Below are 20,592 nucleotides of genomic sequence, written 5' to 3'. Positions count from 1 at the left end.
CTGAGTGCTCTTAATTTCAATGTTTTCCCCACATCCTCTAACAATCAAAAATCATAATTCAAACTAATCTGCTTTTCTGAAGACATTTATCACAAACACCATTAGCTATAGCTCCAAACTCACTCATCCCTCCCTCTTTCCATTCTTCCATTCTTCCTGGAGAAAACCTCTAGGAGCAGCTGTACTGTTCAAATCCTCTGTGCCAGATGTTGGCTTTTCCATTCCTGACAGCTGGAGTGACCGCAGTCAATGGTCTGCTGAGGCAGTTTTGGAAAAATACTTTGTCCCACTTTGACACTCTCAACAGTCTTGTAGCCTAGAGGTGACAGTCACCCAGTAATTATAATGACAGACCAGCGCAAAAGGACAATATATATAATGAAACAGGAGGAAAGCTGTTGGACAGATGACACACTGTTAGCACCCAAAGTCACACAATGCCTTTTTAAGCCCTTCCTAAGCTAGCTCACATTACATATAGCTCCATCTGCTTCATCCAGAGCAGGATTAAGGCAGGAAGGGAGGAAAGTTTTAGGTAAAAATCAGTAGTAGATGTTCAAACAATATCACAAATTCTTACAAGAAATTATATATTCTCAAGATGACAAAAATATTGAAAAAGTGACAAAGAATTGATTGAGAGAAAGAAACACAACCTTTTCAATAAGAAGATAACTAAATACCTATATACCTTTATGGGAAAATGGTGAGATTTGTAGTTCACATAAAATGAAGACTGCAAGATAAAATTATATAATTTCTAAAGGAAAATCACAAAGAAGATTAACTTTGAGATATAGAAAATTTTCTTTTTTACATATACAAAAGAAATCATGGAACATCTGGACTTCATCAAAACTGAAAAATTTATGTTAAAGGATATAGGTAACACTACTGCTAATAAGCAAAGAACTATAAACTCACACCCATCACCCCATCACCACATACAACTAATAACCAACAGACTAAAGCTAGTCAAAGAATGGGCTTATTCCTAAAAGAGAATGAACTGAAGTGACACATCACACTCTGAGAGTAACTAGGCACACACTATTATCTGCCCCTCTATCTTATCTATGAGAAATGTTCAGTAAGATGCAAATCTACTGAGATTTGGAGTTGCCTGTTCTGGGGAAAGAGGAGGGGCTGACTATAAACAGGCATACGCACACTTTTTGTGGTTTGAGCAATATTCCAAAACTAGGTTGTCAAATGGTTTTAAAACATAAATCATAACTACATAAACTCAATAAAACTATACACTTAAAGTCCATGAAGTCTATGTAAGTCACATCTAATCAATAATGAAGGAAGACACCCAATGGGACACACACATATAATATTATTACTTACTAAAAACTGTATTCCATCTTGACCGCCCAAGACCCAAGCCTGCAGGTCCCTGGGCCCCCAGCCCCTGACTCATGCATGTTGGCAGTTTCTCTGTCCTACACTTCTCAGACCTGGACCTTCACCTTCCTCAGCATGGCCCCTTCTCCTCCTGTGTTTCTCCAGGAATCCTAAAGGCCTCCCTGCCCAGCCACTGGCCGCTGAAACTTTATTTACCAATCAAAGCCAACTGGGGGCAGCAACCCTCAGCATCCTACATACAGACATTGCAAATTCCCATGTAATTTCAGAAACCCAATTAACATAATACAGGCAATAAACCAAACCCAGGACATACATACTTCGGTGTGTATGTGTATCATATAAACATATATACGACAAAAGATCGATACTAAAATATATTAGAAATTATTCTAAGTTGATGAGCATACAGTTAGTCCTTTAACAGTATAAACAAATAATTGTTGGCATTTCTTCTAGGCTCACTTCCACAGTTACCTGGCAATAGCCAGGTATGCCTGACTCAGTATAAAAAGGGCTTCTTGCTCTTTTACCCTCTTGCCCATCTGTCCCTTCTCTCCCCATTCCCCTCCCAGTCTCTCTGTGTTCATAGCTCTCTCTCTCTCTCTCTCTCTCTCTCTCTCTCTCTCTCTCTCTCTCTCTCTCTCTCTGTGTGTGTGTGTGTGTGTGTGTGTGTGTGTGTGTGTGTGTGTCTGCATTTCTCTGTCTCTAGTACCCCCTTAAGTCTTCTCTCCATGCCCTAAACAAACTCTATTCCATACTATACCTGTCATGTGGCTGGTACTTCAGGGAGAAGTTTGCCTCACCCTTGCTACTGTTGATGCTATGATGTGCTTACAGACAGGAGCCTGGTATGGCTGTCCTCTGAGAGGGCCTACCAGACAGATACACATACCTACACCCAACCATTGAACTGAAATCTGGGACTCCTAGGTCTGTATACTCCTAAAGTCTACATTAATTAGGGGAAGGATTAGAGAAGCTGAAGGGGAGGGCGACCTCATAGGAAGACCAGCAGTCTCAACTAACTTGGACCTAGGGAGCTCCCAGAGACTGAGCCACCAGCCAGGCAGCATACTCAGGCTGGTCTGAAGCCTCCAGCACATATATAGCAGAGGACTGTCTGGTCTGGCCTCAGTGGGAGAAAATGTGATTAATCCTGGAGAGACTGGAAGCCCCAGGGAAGAGGGAGGACCGATAAGGTAGGGGAGCAAGAGACCGTGGGCAGGAAGAATGGAATAAGGAACTGTAAGAGAGGGGACCAAAACTGGGAACAGGGGAGAGAACAATGGCTGGAATGTAAATAAATAAAAAAAAAAAACAAATAATCAAAAGAAACATAAAACAAGTATACACAGATTGAAGAGTATCAAATTTTAATCAAAGGGTATATAAAAAAGTCTACATTGAATTTAGTAAAATTATCAAGTTATTAAAAAACACACAAAGCAGAATGAAAATGATGTATCACTCAGTCAACTGGGAAACTATGGAAAGCAATAATGCCAGAAAAGCTTATAGCTAATGGTAGCTAATTAGATAGGAATGTATACTTTGAGATGGTAATAAACTAAGAGAATGATAAACACTTCTTGGGTTATTCATGAAAGTGAGTTTGGCCAAAATTAAGAAAAAGATATGTGTGTTTAATCTAACATTTGGAATAACTATGCTACTTCACATTCAGTATAAAACCAAAGCACAGACATGTATCATTAAGTCATTGAAGAACTACCATAAAAGAAAAAGGAGTGTGCTCTCAACTTTTATGGTAGGTCTTGAGAAGTTGCTTTCAACTTCTGCATTTGCTGTTCTCAGCAAATGATATACATGCACTGTTCTGGGTCAGATACATCAAAGAGTATACAACTTAAGGTTGCAGCTATGCACTAACTTAGGCTGTAAAAGCTGATTACATGGGAAATCCAATGTAAAGAGACTTGTGGCAAATTGTTACTTGGGTCTCTCAAAGGCAGGTTAAACATGTAGACTGAGCACACAGCAGACTAGGAGTCTGAACTCTGAAGTGACTTCAAGATATATTATTAACTCTGGCTGTGAGGGCCAGCAAAAAGTTGCAGACTCTTAGAATATAAAAGATATTTTCATAGTATTTCATTGCCACAATAAAACAGTGATGAAAGAAATTATATAGGATGTGACATAGAAAAATTCAAATATTATGTATTTATGGGATAAGAAGAATTCATGCTATTAAAATGACTATATTACCATTCTACCAAAATACCAACAAGGTTTCACAAGCGTAGAAAAAGCAACTCTAGGGCTAGAGAGATGGCTCAGCGGTTAAGAGCACTGGTTGCTCTTCCAGAGGTCCTGAGTTCAATTCCCAGCAACCACATGGTGGCTCACAACTGTCTGTAAAGAGATTTGATGCCCTCTTGGGGCATGCAGGTGTACATGCAGATAGAGCACTCACACATAAAATAAATATATCTTTAAAAAACAAAATGAAAAAGCAACTCTAACATTCAGATGAACCTACAAAACCCAGAGTAATTCTAAACAGGCAGAAGGTAACTCTAGACTTCAAATACACTATGAAGATATAGTAAGCAAAAGAGCAGAGCACTGTCACAAGAACACAGAGACTAACAGAGTAGTAAATGAGAAAAGTCTCTTTAATAGACTGTGTGACAAAACTGATCGTGTGTGTGTGCACAGAAAAATGGGACTAGATCCCCCCTTCTCACATAAAGCATGAAATTAGCACTAGAAGACAACTCAGGAAGACATTTTCAAAACATCATTGCAGGCAAAAAACAAATTGGGGGTGGGGGACCATTGGCTCGCAGAAATACAGCTAACAAAGGTAAAAGGACAACAGAACTACATCAAACAGTGGAGCCTCTGTGCAGCAAAGGGAGTGACAACCAGGAGGCAGGGAGGAGAATATGTACAAGTTGATCTTCTTTCAACACATCAGCAACTAGGCTATATAAGCAATCCAAAAAGCCAAGCACCAAAACTACCAAATAATCCACTTAAAAACATGCTAACCCCTAAGTAGATAGTTCTTAAAGAAAGATATACACATGGCGAAACATATGAAAGAGTGCTCAGCCTCATCATCATATCATCATATACTCAACATACAAACGCACTTCAAACCCATAATGCAACATCGTCTCACCCATTCCAATGATGATCATCAAAAGTAAAAATAAATGCTGGTGAAGGCGTGAAGGAAGGGAACTTATACAATGCTGGTGGGAGGATAACAGAGTGCAGTCATTAGGAACACAGGACAAAACTAGAAATGGTTGGTGAGATGGTTCAGTGATCAAAGTCCCTCCTGCACAGGCATGAGGACCTGAATTTAGTTCACAGCACTCACATAAAAGGCAGGTGTGGTGGTGCACGTATAATCCCAGCACTAGTTAGAGACAGAAGGATCCCGGAGCTCGCTGGCAAGTCAGCCTACCTAGCTGAATCTGTAAGCACCATGTTCAGTAAGAGATTAGGTCTCAAAAACAATGTGGAGAATGGTCAAGGAAGACATCTGACACTGGCCTCCATGTGCACATACATGCATCTACACACATGTATCAACACACAAATATACATATACATCTGAAAACTAAAATCAAAGTCCGGCTTCGTGATGCACTCATGTAATCTCAGGACTCAGGAGACTGGAACCTATCTGAGCAATAAAGTGACATCAAGGCTAGTCAGAACTTCATAGAAGGACTGTTTCTAAAAACTTGTAAGCTAGAAAGATATGCAGTGTTAACAGTACTTGCTAGATTACACTGAAGCACCCAGTTCATATCCAGGCATCCAAGGAAAAAGCTAGGCACAGCCATAGACACATACAACCCAAGCCTATGAAGGATGAAGGCAGGAAGAATGCTGAAGCTTTGGGACCAGCACAGGGCCATCATGGTCAGTGAGACCATACTCCCAAAACTATGGAGGGGAGAGTAACAAGGAAGGGCACTTAGCAAACACAACTCTTTTAAAAAGATCAATATAAAGCAAAAAAAAACAACCTAAAAAGAGAATTACTCTATCATCTAGTAATTGCATTCCCATGTAAGCATTCAATAAGGATAAAATCACTATATATGCAAAAATTGGTGCAAATTTCATTTATTTCTATTCACAATAACAATAATATTGAAAACAATTTAGGCATCAACCAGTAGACAAGTGAATAAAATATGGCAGATATAACACAAATACTACTCAGCAATAAAATGAATAAAACATCATTGGCAGCAACGTTTAAACAGGCAAACACAGAAGGCCAGATTCTACATGCACAGGCTCACTCATTTGTTTAAAGTGAAAAGTCCACTCTCAGAACGTAATGGAAAAGTGGTCACCAAAACTAGGAATCGTAGGAGAAAGATGGTTGCAAATAATTTTTAAAAGGACATCACAATACATGTTTATTAGGTCCCATGTAAGAGAGGAGAACATTTTTTTATTTTGCTACTATGTTTAGCATATATGTTACTGTGTTTAACACTTCCAGCAATTTATTTTAAGAGCTTAAGAAACTGGTTAACTTTGAGAATCCATTCAAGACAAATATCAGAGTTTTCAGTCACAAACTAAGCAACAAGCTTGAGTGTGCACACTGGGAGCTCTGCAGCTGTTCCCTGATGGCTGGAGGACACTCTTCCAGCACTGTTTTTGAAAACTGATAAGCACCAGGACCCCAGGCTTAACCAAGGAGGTTCCTGCCTTGGGGATAAAGGCTGTTCAGTTGTGGTCTCTAGGGCAAGGTACTAATTCCTGAAAGAACTGAGTGCAGATGATGACCTCCTCCTGATGACTTCTGAAGACAAAAACATCATCTTCTTTCACACTCACCCGGAGCCTCCACTGGCTCTGTGCTTATTTACTGAGAACACTTGTAATTCACAAGTTAAACCCATCTTGCTAATTAAAATGTCATCATTTTCCTGTGGGGGCCGAGTATCTATGGTGATGCAGGAACTCATCCAGATGAATCTCCATCACCTAGTTTTGAAAGCTAGTTTTAAAGCTTCAAGTAATGGAGCCTGCTGAAATACTATTTTCTCTCTGGGGTCAACAGCAGAGAATAAAGGACTGAAGATGGCTGGCAGATCTTTCCCATGTCTGAGGCAGAGGCTCCTATGCAGTTTTGCCCTATATTGGGATCTATTACACACCACCACACAGAAAGTGTGCCAGTCCTTCCAAAATTTTTGTCAAGTATCAGTAATAGCACTATAAATCACTTGCATATAGAAATGATAAATCTTTATTGTAAGGCTTACTCATGTGAAATAAAAATGCTCACTTTGGAACTTTCCTTACATATGTTTATGGGTTTTTTATACTTAGACATAACAGTTTATATTTACCTCCAAGATTTATGATTTTTGAAAATAGAAATGGCTGGGTGTGGTGGCACATGTCTTTAATCCCAGTACTTGAGAGGCAGAGGCAGGCAGATTTCTGAGTTTGAGGCCAGCCTGATCTACAGAGTGAGTTCCATGATAGCCAGGGCTACACAGAGAAACCCTGTCTCGAAAAACCAAAAAAAAAAAAAAAAAAAAAAAAAAGAAGTTAGGGGGCTGGCGAGATGGCTCAGCGGGTAAGAGCACTGACCGCTCTTCCCTGAAGGCCCTGATTTAGGATCCCAGCAACCACATGGTGGCTCACAACCACCCGTAATGAGATCTGACACCCTCTTCTGGTGCCTCTGAAGACAGCTACAGTGAATAACACTGGAACAAGCAAACAAGCGGGGCCGGAGTTCAATTCCCAGCTGCCACACACATGATGGCTCACAACCATCTGTACTCATACACATAAAATAAATAAAATAAAATAAATCTTTAAAAAAAAAAGAAAATAGAAATGGTACAGTAATGATTTAGTAATGCTAGCAAGCTATATAAACCTAAACATGGATACTGAACAATTGACTAAAGAAAAACAAAATTAAGATCAAATTGTTTATGCACATTTACTAAAAAAATAAAATGTTTGAAAAGAAAGTATAGCATGGCTCCAGACCTTATGAGGTCCCTAGACCTTAGCACAACTGACTCCGTGCCATTCAGGCTGTAAAACTAAGCACATAGGTAACACCGCCTGTTAAAATGAAAACAAGACCAAACCCATCAAAGCCCATAGTTCTGAGAAATGAACTATAAATGTACTAACCTTGCCTTTTGGTTTCCATGGTTCTGCTTCTAGCTACCTGTTCTTGTCAACCCAGAACATGTTTAGCATTTTTTGTTTGTTTGTTTGTTTTGCTGATTATCCCAAGAAAGGTTCTGTGCTACACTCAGATTCTTAGTACCCACGTAGTCACAGGACAGCTAGTAAAGATCTGTTGGCTTACGCACATGTCTGAGCAGTCATTTCTGGCAATGACACACAACAAAAGGAATGACTATTGCCTTAGTCCCTTTCTACTGCTGAGTGGAGGAGCTGGGGAGAGAAGCTGGGCTGCTTATGAACAACACAAATTTATTTACAACAGCTCTTTCAGTTATGGAGGAATAACCTCCAGATTTCCCAACACTTGACCATTTTTGCTTCTCTCAAATTTCTGGACTTTGATTATTTCAGCTTCCTTGTAACTCCTAATCTTTCATGTATTTCTTGATTTCCATTTTACTTTCTTCTTGACACTGCTTTATGAGTTATTCCTTCTTGACAATGTCTCTTCACCTCCTTAATGCTGAAGCCTTCTACCTCTTTGGTCTCTTTATTCTAAGTGGTTCTGCTGGAGAACTCAGACATTCCCTCCTATTGACTGCTTTCAAATCTCTGTCTGAATCCCAGACCCATTTTTAAAACTCTAGATCTATATGTATACATATAATCAGATTACTCATATTGGTTAGTATTTGCTTATAAAAAACAGAATCTACTTAGCAAAATGTAGTGGTCAGATATTTATTAGAGGACTTTAGAGGGAGGGTTCAGGGTAAAAGTTGTATGGTTACTTTAGATTTTGTTCTGTTTGTTACAGAGTTATGTTACAGAGACCTGTATGTTAGTCACCTGGGACACTGGGAGTCTGCAGCTGCTGTACTGTACAGAATTGACTGCTTGTAGTAGTGTCAGGGAATTTCCCGATGTTTGGGCTCTTTTTCAGTAATTAACAGCTTCACACAACCTTGACCTTTGAAACTAATGTTCTCTGTTCTTCCATTCAACATTCAACAAGATAAAAATGGATATTAGAGCCAGTTAGCTCTAATGCAGGAAAATCCACACACCTCCATGACCAACCATAGAAACAGCAGAGCTATGGAATTCATCCTCTGCCTTCTGAATGCCCCAAAGGTGCTTAATCACTAGAACCACAGTGGTGTCTGAAATTCTTACTACAAATAGACTCCCTTGTGGACTCCATAGCCAATGCTTCCTTATAGGAAGGTAGACTAGATGCCAGGCAAGATCACTCAAATGGTCACCTGCATTGTTCCAAGTATACACTGCAACGATCCTGAAACTAAGAATAGTAAAAGTGAGTCATAGAGTGCTTGCTCCTTTTGTGGACCACCCTAGTTTGGATCTCAGAATCCATGTTAGACAACAACCACGTATAACTCTAGCTCCAGGGAATTAAACAACCTCTCCTGCCCCATGCCCTAACTGTATGCATGTGTGTGAGTGCCACCCCCCGCACACACACACCCTGGAGTCATCACATGTATCTTTTCCTGCATTTTGTAGCTGTTACAGGTATGTCACTCACATATGAAACTTGGCAATCAGCTAATATCAGAACTAGTGTAAAAAGCCAAATCCTAAGCTGGAGACTTGATGGGCCATGCTATTTCCATCATAAATATTGCCTCCTGCTGTTGTATCATGGGGCACAGCCTTGGACAGTCGGCAGACAAATGAGCTTGGCAGTGCTCTAGTAAAACTTATGTACAAAAGCACACAGGGAACCACAATTCTCCCATCAGTTAATTTAAATGACTGTGCTCTCAGTCTTTACTCTTTGCTTTCTTACCTGGATTACCACAGCAGCTTTCTATTAACATCTAGACTGCCTTTAATATCCATGCTGCCGCCAGCATGCTCTCATCTCCATTTAGTACCTAGAATTTCCCAATGGGTTGCTTCTAAGAAATCCTGTATCCTACTTCCATATGATTTTATCATTTTTCTATATGTCCAGGTTAAGCTTACTATGATAGCCTTTGATTCCCTGCACATACCATATTTATTTGGCCTATATTTAATTCTTAGTAGTCCTTTTTCAGTACATCTGGTGCTCCAACTCATCCACTGTTTTGTTTTGTATTTATTCTATAATCTCTAGTGTTTCTCTTGACCACTAGGAAGCCATATCTGGTTCTTTTGCAGTGTTGAGGACCTCTGTTTTAGGGTTACAGCCACGCACTTAAGCAAAGAAAAAAAGAAAAAGAAATGAGTGGTTGGAGAGACAACTCAGTGAAGCAGAGAACTAGTTGCTCTTCTAAAGGAGCCAGGTTTGATGACCAGAACCTACATGGTAATCACAATCATCTATAACTCCAGTTTCAGGGGATTTGTACCCTCTTCTGACATCTGAGGGCAATGAATGTAGTACACAGACATATAAGCAGGCAAAATACCCAAAAATCATAAAGTAAAATAAGTATTTTTTAAAAATTGAGCTGGAGATCCTTTCTGGTTCATAAAGCATAATGATTGGGTATTCACGCTCTCTGCGTGACATGTGCCGCCCATAAACCTTGTTACGATGTGGGCACATTACCCGTCTGACGTGAAAAAAAAAAAATTGAGCTGGAGAGGTCCTGAGTTCAATTCCTGTCACCCATATCAAGCAGCTCAACAACTACAAGTAACTCTAGCCCTATGTGTTCTGATGCCCATTTATGGCCTCTTTGAATACGTGCATACTCCTACACTGATTGTACTAGTCAGGGCTCTCTAGAGTAGTAGAATATATAGAAAGAATCTCTCTCTACATATAGAAAGGAGATTTATCAGAATGACTTGTGGGCTGTGGTCCAGCTAATCCAACAGAGGCTGGTTGAGAACAGAAAGTCCAAAAATCCAGTAGTTGCTCAGTCCTTGGGGTTGGATGTCTCAACTAGTCTTCCGTATATGCTGGAATCCTAAAGAAGTAGACTCTTGGGCCAGTGAAGGGGTGGAGTTCCTAAGGAGGCTAGAGGAAAGTATCCTTCTTCCATGTCTTTACATAGGCTTCCAGTGGGTGTGGCCCAAATTAAAGGCACATCTTCCTATCTCAAAGATCTGGATTAAGAGTGAATCTTTCTACTTCAAACTAAGCAAAAATTCCCTCATAGGTATGCCATCCATTTTTGGAGTTTTAGTTAATTCCATATGTAGTCAAGTTAACACATAAGTAGCATTCACACAGGCAAAATACATTTAAAAGTAATTTTAAAAATTAAAAAGAAAAACCTAGTATTCTTTATTAAAATACATGTATTTATGGTGAACTGACTTAGTTGAGGTTCACTAAGAACTAGAACTATATTTTTTCTGTCTTTCTTTTTTCTGATTTGCTCAGTAAAATATTCGTTAAATAAGTAATCTAATAAAATGGTAGATTGCAGTCTAAGTATTTAAAGGACAGTTGTATAATAATACTTCTTAGACAAATAGTTAAGAAATTCCACATTAACCTCAAGTATAGGCTGACTTTTTTTTATAGAACTTTTATAATTACTTGTTTGGTTAGTCTACAAAGCTGCAGATCTTCCTGATGCTTTTGTTTTTGTTCTCCCACCTTACTTCTCTCTTCTCCCCTCCCCTTCCTGCTGATCTCCTTTCTTACCAGTGAGTTTCCTCTTCTGCTTTCCCAGCATAGTTCATGCCAGTACCCTCTGTTTTTTCTTAATTGATTTTAAAGGAAGCATATGAAGTAAGCAGCTAGCTGGTGGTATTTTCATCCTCATTATGCTTTGTTTTTATATATCTCTCTTCCCAGTGCACTTCTATTCCCCTTTACAGACTCACCATCACCCTACCAAACTGTCTTCTGTCTTAGCTACTGTTCTATTGCTGTAAAGAGATACCATCTCTAAAACAACTTATAGAAGACAGCCTTTAATTTGGAGCTCAGAGTTCCAAAGGGCTAGAGTCTTATGCCAGTCATGGTAGGAGCATGATAACATGCCGGCATTGCTCTGGAGCTGAGGACTCACATCTGATCCACAGGCAGCAGTAGAGACCCTAGTGTGGACATTTGAAGTCTCAAGTCCTCAGTGATAAACCTTGTCTAAAAAGTCTACACCTTCTAATCCTTCCCAAGCTGGGAACGAAGTTCACCAGCTGGGACCAAGTTTTGAAATCTATGAGCTGGTTGGGACCATTCTCATCCGGAGCGCCACATCCTCCCTTCTGCTTTCAGTCACATGTACTCCGTACCCTATCTTTCTCCCCATCCCCACACCCTAAGCTCCCTTCTTTCCTCCCCTCTTATTAGTTCCCTTGTAGTTTCATACCCTATAGCTACTTCCTGCATCCTAGTTTTGCCCTTGAGAGAAAACATGGTATGTATTCTTCAGATTCTGGCTTAGTCTAACATAATGATATCCGTACACTTCCTCTCATTTTATGCAAATATTTAATTCTTCAAAGGTAAAATTTGTATAAAAAGGTCACATTTTCTTTCTATTTCTCTATTGATGGAGAACTAAACTGGTTCAGTTCCTTAGCTGTTGTGAATGGAGAAACAATAAACATGAATGTTCATGTTTCACTACAGTCATTCTGAGATGTACCACGAAATGTTAGAGCTGGTGCATGGGTAGTTGGACTTAATTTATTAACTAATTAATTTTTTGAGGAACTGCCACAATGATTTCTATAGTGAGTGGCTAAATAAATTTGTATTTCTACCATCCATGTGTATAAGCTTCCCTACAAACTTGCCAGTACTTATTGTCATCTGTTGCCTTACGATAGTTTTTCTGACAGAGGCAAGATGGAATTCCAATACTTAATGGCAGGGCCCTGAGGCAGAGGATGCTGGACACACTTTCTAATACCTGTGCTGTTTGTATTTCTTCTTAAGTACCCTTTACTCTGTCTGTGGGTGGGATAAAGTTTAGAGCTTAACTGTTCAGTGTTATCTAAGCCCATGTGTTGTTTCTGCTGCGCTCCTAAGGTCTCTTTCACAGTCCTTGCTTGTGTCTATCTCTTGGCATGCCTTCCCTTAGAGACTTCACAGTTTGAGATCAAAGGCAGGGACATCTGCAACACTGCTTTTGCTGCTTAGGGTTCTTTTTTCTCGTTCTGTAAAGAATGAAATTGGAATTTTGATGGGGATTGTATTAGATCTAATCCACGAGCTTGGGAAGTCTTTCTATCCTCTAGTATCTTCCTCCCTTCTTTTCTTCCTTCCTTCCTTCCTTCCTTCCTTTCTTTCTTTCTTTCTTCCTTTCTTTCTTTTTTTCTCTCTTTATTCCTTCATTGATCCACCTTAGTGTTTTGAGGTTTTATTGTAGAAGTCTTTTATTGCCTTGGCTAGATGCATTCACAGATGTTTTATTTTTTGACATTTTTTGACACTCAAATGAAAAGATTTTTTGAACTCTTTCTTAGCAAGTTTGTTACTGGCCTACAGAAAAGCTATTGATATTTCCATGTTAATTTGGTATCCCATTCCTCTGCTGAAAGTATGTATCAAGTCTAAGAGTGTTTTCCTGGCATCTTAAGAGTCTTTTAAGTATGGAACCATGTCATCTGAAAATAGGAATACTCCTTTCTTTCCTACTTGTATCCTTTTAGTGCTTCCTCTTGCTGCCTTAGCTAACACTTTGAGCACTGTATTGAGTAACAGTGGAGAGCATAGCACCCTTGTTCCTGTTATAGCTTTTCTCCATTTATCATATTTAATACAGACTTATAATGTGTAGTCCTTTTTATATTTAGGTATGTTCTTCTGGTTCCTAGTTCCTTCGGGGCTTTTATGAAGGATGTTGTAATATAGGAAAGGTCTTTCCGTGTCTGTTGAAATGACTGTGTGATTTTGGGTTTAAGTCGATATGATGTTATATTTATTGATTTTTTCCTATATTGAAATAGCCTCATATCCTTGGTATGAAAGCAATTTGGTCATAGTTTATGGTGTTCTTAGTGTGGTCCTGAATTTGAATTATAAATATTTTGTTGAGAAATTTTATACCTCAGTTCATCAGGGAAACTGGCCAATAGTTCTCATGTGTTTTTACCTGGTTTCGGATAGGACTATCGAACTGCAATGTTAATCTAGAGACTTGCTTCTGGTTAGCAAGGGCATGCGTACGTGCTGCTTCTGCTTGAGCTAAGCTTCCAGCAGCTTTTCTTTTTACTTTGCTTGGGATCCTGCCCCCACTCCCTTCACAGTTGCTCCCTGGTACTTTATTTTACTCTACAATTGTGAGAAATTTAATTCAGTCTCCTAGATTTGTGCCTGTTTCCTTTTCTCAGCCCTTCCGGTAGTTCAGTTTATAACAGTATTTTCTTTCTCAAGATGGTGCCAACAAGTCCCTACCAGTTCTGCAGTAAAGGACCTCCTAGGTGCCAACCCATCTGCTAGAGGAATCATTGTCTCACTAAAACTACAGTTGGATTTGAGCTTGTATGAGCCTGGCCTTATGCTATGGGTATGCCTGCAGTCTTACGTTTTGGTTAAGGCTTCTGCATGTTCCCCTGTGCCTGGGGGCAGTGCAGCTATAGTTGTATCTAGTGCCTGCCTTCCTTCTGTTGCATCACCCATCTCTTCCTCTGTACTTTTAAGGTGAGCAATGTGAGCTTTGTGAGTTTCTGGAGCTCTTTTCATTTTCCTGTTAAGCAAATCTTCTCTTCCTATAGTGGCTCGTCTGGACTGACTGGACAGAGGCAACTGCTAGTTCTTTGTTACTCTGAAGTCTCTCTTCTTCTTCCCTCACAGTCCTGTTTATAATTTTATTTCCTACATTTAAATATGTGTAATAGAAACAGCATACCTTCCCAGTGAGAAATAACTTTCCACACGTAGAGATTCATAAAGGAAAAGTTCTTTACAATAGTGGGATTGAGGGAGCATGCTGCTGGTGGTAGCTGATGCCCAAAGAAAAGCCAGCCTTAGATAGGTGATCTCACTAACTTAGATACACCTTAGCTTTAGGCATTCCACATATGCTGTCATCCTTAAATCTCTTTTAGGTTCTAGCCCCAGGTTAGTTTGAACAATTTAAATAGAGACAGGATACTTTTGGTGTGGTCACTTGGAGAGATGAGAGATTTTCACAGCAAAGACAAAGCCAGAATATTTTCTAGATACACCCAGTTTAATTCTTTTCAAAAATTGTTACCTAGGGTCTTCTTGCTCATTTGGCATAATTACCTTTTTCCTAGGAAGAAAACTGGGAGGCTTTATGGCAGCCCAGGTCTTAACATTGGCTGTGATTTTGCACTGACCACTTGAGCTGCCAGAGGCATGTTCTTTGGGGATGGGACTAACGGCTAGTGGATCCTGGTGAAAAGACATTTACATCCTAGCATCCTTAATTTCCCTTATCTCTTAACAGGCCTAGCTGCAGACTGCTTATCTTTTGGGTGTCTTTGGGTGATGGGGAAGTATTCCCTTAGCTAAATTTTACTTTGTATGACTTAGTGTCTCCTAAGAAAACCTATTTATGGAGCTAGAGAAATGGGTCAGTGGTTAAGAATATTGGCTTCTCAGGGCTAGAGAGATGGCTCAGCATTTAAGAGCACTGACTACTCTTATAGAGGTCCTGAGTTCAATTCCCAGCAACCACATGGTGGCTCGCAACCATCTGTAATAGGATCCAACGCACTCTACTAGTCAGTGTGTGTCTGAAGACAGCTGCACTGTACTCACATAAATAACAATAAATAAATAAACCTTAAGAATACTAGCTTCTCTTCCGGAGGACCTGAGTTTGATTCCCAGCACCCCCATGGTGGCTCACAACCATCTGTTACTCCAGTTATAGGGGATGTGATGCCTTCTTCTGGCTCCTGTTGGTACCAGTCACACATGGTGCATGGGCATATATGCAGACTAAGCAAGCATACACATAAAATAAAAAAGAAAATCTATTAACATCAATTCTATTACTTTGAGTTTCTTCTATACCATACAGACATATCTATACAAACAAATAAATGCATGCATATACATCTCTAATTTTAAATCTACAGTCTGCATATAAGAGAAAACCTGATGCATATACATCTCTAATTTTAAATCTACAGTCTGCATATAAGAGAAAACCTGATACTCATTTCTCTGAGTCTGACTTATTTCACTAAATATATGGTCTCTGGTTCCATTCATTTTTCTGCAAATATCATTATTTGTTCACAGGTGGATGCAATTGCACTATGTATGTGCACAGCATTGAGCTTGACTTAGTTTTGTCTCTTCTGAGGAGTGCTGTAAAGCTATGCATGTGATGGTTATATCTGTACTTCAACATGTATAGACAGCCCATGATTATTTGCTACGCAGGACAATATATCCCCTATTTATATTGCATCAGGCATAAAGAGTTAAATGAAGATAATGAGTCTATTGAAGAATTTGTGTGTGTTGTCAAGTCCTACCTTACTTTATACACAGGCATGGGCATCCCTGAACTTTTGTTAGGACCTGGTAGGAGAGGAGGCAGTACCTTGTGGATACTGAGTTATGACTATATGTCTCTGTATAGCTTTAGTTTTTGTAATTCTTAATATTTTACTATAGAAGAATTGACAGGCAAACCAAATTCTAGCATAGTAATAAATGTCAAGGTTTTTAAAATTGAAGTACTATTTTCAATTAGTACTTCAATTTTAATATTTTTCTAAAGAAATTTTTATTTAAGAAATTCTGGGCTTAAAAATTATTTTAAGCTTTTTTTCTAGGTTAATAAATTGTTCAATTATATATATATATACATACATACATTTTAATAGATTCAAATTTTTATTTTGCTTCAGTTTTTAAATTCATATAAAATGAAAGGGGAACTAATATTAAGAAACTGCTATTCCTTAAATATTAATAGTTTTATTATGTTCCTATTGTATAAAGTTAATCAAAAGAGATTAAACTAAATAGTTCTCATTTTGTAGCCAAAGCCTGTGTTCAATCAGTGAAATTTGGTTACAAAGATGAGGACAGTGGTGCACACAGTGTGGTGACTGTGTGGGGAGCATATGGATTCCTGGGCTGGATCCTCACACCTGTTTGACTTCATGGGTAGTTATCTGCATGAATCTCAGAAACACAGAAGCTAGGACCTTGCATTTTGTTGTAATTCAGCATGATTCAGAGTTTGGGTACTGCTCAATGAAGGGCAGTATTGTCTCTTTGCAGAACATGTTTTAATGACACTAGCTACTAACACCAAATTTATCTGTCTTATTTAGATGTATTAGGTATCCTTTTGTCTATAATTTAGTTTGCTGTGTCTGTATTGGGCTGTGATAAGAAAACTATACACAGGGTGACTTGCAAGCAAAAGAATTCAGGAGATTGATAAACTGAAAATGGCAATGCCGGCAACTGGGTGTCTGGTGAGCTCTTAACTTCCCACTCTGCAGATGATATCCTCTCTTTGTGTATTTATATGGTGGGAGGAGCAAATGTGCACCTAAGGACTCATGTGCCCTGGAATGAGTGTTCCGTCCTTGTCACCTCTCAGACAGCCCTATTCTATCGCCTTAAAGATTAGTATTTCAACATGAATTTAGACAGGCACACCACACTGAGACCAATTCAGCCTCCAAGATAATTGTTCTAAAGTAATAGTGCCCTGCCGTGCTCATGCTGACAGTGGGGTTCAGCTCACAGAGTTTACTGTAAGCTGATTCTGTGTCTATGGAATCATGTCTTTCTGAATTTAGTTGCATGTCTCTTCCATCCTCCTTAGACCTGGCTCTCTGTGTTAATTCCACATCTCCTTTCAGCTTGGCAGAGATGATGGAATTATCAGTAATGTCACCGAGGTAACTGCTGGGAGGCAGAGGACCTTAGTGCAGCTACTCCTCCTGTTCTTGTAGAGAAACTTCTCTAGAGTTGGTACTCATGGGCTAACTCAGTTTCCCAAGTTCTCAATTACTACTTTAGATTCTTCCTTTCTCACTAGTCTTCCCTCTGTCATAGTCACTGTTCTATTGTAGTGAAGAGACAGCATGGCCACAGCAACTCTTATCAAAGAAAACATTTACATGAGGGTTTGCTTACAGTTTCAGAGGTTAATCCATTTTCATCTTGGGTTAAAAAAAAAAAATACAATAGAGACCACAAGAGAGGAACCGTGCAGCTACATGAGAGGTCAGAAAGACTGACAGCATCAACAGTCTGTTCTTTCTAAAACCTTGATTGTAAGGAGATGAGGATGTAGCTACATAGTGAACAACAGCAAACCTGGGACCTTGGCCATCTCTGAAATCACAACAGATGGGAGGCTGAGACAGATGTTTAGGAGTTCTAGGCCAGTCTTGGACACTGTCTTAAAAAAAAAAAATTAAGCCAACAAAACAATTAGTAACATTCATATAAAAGTATATGCTTTATTTTGGGCTCTAGTTTTAGTCTTTTGAGACAGCATCTTATTGTATAACTTTGGCTATCTCAAAACATGTAGCTCAAGCTCAACTCAAACTCAAGATCCTCCTGTCTCACGCTTCTAAGTACTGGATTATAGGCTTAGAAGTTATAAAGAGTTCCAATAGCAGATTAGCTTTTCCTCTTACTTGGGAGAAACTTTAGTTATCTTTCCTGTTGGAAGGGGAAAGCCTGAAGATTCCTGTGTACAAAAGAGCACAGCCCCAAACAATACAGCTACAGCACAACCCTACACCTAAGACTCAGGGAAAATCACAGAATCAGAGGCAGAATGATTCTAAGAGCCAGACAACCAGAAAACCTACTACTAGACAGTATTTCAGAGACACAACAGAGAATCTGCATCCATCAATGCTCAACAATAATGCTGCCTAAACAAGACCTGCATTTTGATAATGCCACTTGTCGTGACAGTTTGGAAATGGGAAATTGAATATGTCCCTAGTCCTAAATAAAGAGCTACAGATAACCAATGGCTGTTGAGAAAGGAAAATCAATTTTCTTCAGGAATGAGCTCCCTAACAGTTTCTAAATTCATGTATATAGAAGCAATGCTAAATGGATTCAATAGGTTTGAATGCACACACATGCAAGCACGTTGCATATAGCAATAATATTTAGAGGTCATGAATTTGAGAGGGAGTAGACAATTGAGTTAGAAGGGGTGAAGGGTGATGGTACAAATATAGAACTCCTGTTGAAATTCTAGAGTTAAAGAAAATGTCAATTATCAGAAACTGGCCTCCTGCAGACTAGACCCAACCGCTGTAGTCATCCATGCACATCACCCACACTGCGCCTCACAAGAGCAGTCCTATCAACAACCAGTCTAAGGCCTACCCTACCACTGAACTACTGGTTACTCATGGATAGAAGAAGTCACTGTCTTTACTTGTAAACCCACTACTAAGTGCATGACCTTCAAATAGACAGCTCCAAACACATGGCCAACCTGATTAATCTCAGACCCAAAGCAAAACCAAGACATGAATGTGAGAAAAAGATTGGTAAAAAGGAGCTGGAGGTGAGAGATCAGTATGTGTTGTACATATACACAAGTTGTCTAAGTATAAATTTAACTAATAAAAACTACGTGGATTCAAACCATTTCATTTACTACCTTATGATCTCTACAAATTCGTCAAACTGTTTCATCATCTAAATAACATGTAAAGATAGTACTACTAACCTTACTATATTGTTGAAATATACCTCAGACAACACTGGAAAGCTCCACAGGGGTGTGTGTGTGTGTGTGTGTGTGTGTGTGTGTGTGTGAACATCACATAAAAATGTACTTTACTTATGTTATACAGTAGAATACTTATGTATACTTATGTTATACAGTTGGGTGTATTTCAGAATTGAATACATAAAGATATGTTGTTTCCCTGTATTTAAACATGCTCTACTCTGTAACACAGCTCCTTTGTGATAAAACTCACCTATGTATGACCTTGAACCCAAAACTGAATGTGCATCTATATCCCAACAGTCTCTCCACATTTATTACCTGGGTCTCCACACCTTGCTCCAGCAGACGCTTAGCTTGATTTTCTACTTCAAGTCGAGCTCTTGCAATAAAGAGTAGATCATTCTCTATTACTTCTATTCCAGAAAGATCTATTCCTTGAGAAAGATAATCTTAAAAAAAAAAATACAATTTAATAGTCAAGATCAAGTAAGAACTAAAGAATCAAAACAACACATACAACTTATTCAAAAAGACTATGGATTTGCAAAAGTCAGTTCCTCCCCTCCCCTCCTTCTCTCATTGGTTCTTTTGAGACAAGGTTTCTCTGTGTATCCCTGGATGTCATGGATCTCCATCTGTAGACCAGGCAGTCCTGGATCTCACAGAGATTCACCTGCCTCTGCCTCCCAAGCACTACCACCACCAGGATCCTTTTTAAATCCAATAGTCTAAAACACGACAATTCCCAAATATCTATTATTTAATCCTTCCTCTGTCTCGAAATGCTGGGGCTGCATGTCTGTGCAAGAGCCCCAGATTCTATTTTAATTTAAGTAAATATCCTGATACTCACAGAAATTTCTTAAGCTCCACCTACAGTTTCAAAAATTGTTCTGTGTAGCAAAGCATTGAAAGAAAGAATTCACACCAATAACCTTAGTATTTACCATTTACATGAGTGTACAGACCAGAAGAATATTATGTTACCAAATGAAAAAAAGTGGAAAAATTATTACACACAAACTTTCACAATAAGAATGACTATAGGCCTTAGGCCAGAGACCCAGGCGGGATTCACCATTTTCTCTCGGGTGAGTTTCTGAGACCTGAGCAGCCAGCCCGGAGTGACAGGGGAGGTTCAGTGTCCTCCTCTGCCCCTTCCCTGCAAGTGGAGGGCCTGCCTCCAGAGAGCGCCTTAGGCCAGAGACCCAGGCGGCATCCACCATTTTCTCTCGGGTGAGGTTCTGAGACTGGAGCAGCCAGCCCGGAGGCGCCTTAGGCCAGAGACCCGGGCGGGATCCACCATTTTCTCTTGGGTGAGTTTCTGAGACCTGAGCAGCCAGCCGACAGGCCCCACGACTCCCAGGGGAGCCGCAGGGCGGCAGGGACACGATCCTCTCAGCTTCAGAGTGACAGAGGGGGTTCATCGTCCTCCTCTGCCCCTTCCCTGAAAGTGGAGGGCCTACCT

General features: G+C 39.6%; 1 protein-coding gene and 1 non-coding gene across 5 annotated transcripts in view; one reads left to right on the top strand and one right to left on the bottom strand.

The window, feature by feature from the left end:
- Positions 1-20,592, bottom strand: part of Cog5 (component of oligomeric golgi complex 5) — a 305,629-nt gene that overhangs the window by 155,869 nt on the left and 129,168 nt on the right. For all 4 annotated transcript variants that reach the window (XM_031357459.1, XM_031357460.1, XM_031357458.1 and 1 more), the window contains exon 7: positions 19,443-19,573. In XM_031357459.1, the coding sequence (XP_031213319.1) occupies positions 19,443-19,573 (131 nt within the window). The remainder of the gene's footprint in view (positions 1-19,442; positions 19,574-20,592) is intronic.
- Positions 10,011-10,115, top strand: LOC116081366. The gene has a single exon (XR_004114855.1). It is a non-coding gene; the product is annotated as a small nucleolar RNA U13 (small nucleolar RNA).

Source organism: Mastomys coucha, unplaced genomic scaffold (assembly GCF_008632895.1).
Source record: "Mastomys coucha isolate ucsf_1 unplaced genomic scaffold, UCSF_Mcou_1 pScaffold6, whole genome shotgun sequence".
Lineage (NCBI taxonomy): Eukaryota > Metazoa > Chordata > Mammalia > Rodentia > Muridae > Mastomys > Mastomys coucha.
This window is presented reverse-complemented; position numbering and strand designations above follow the sequence as displayed.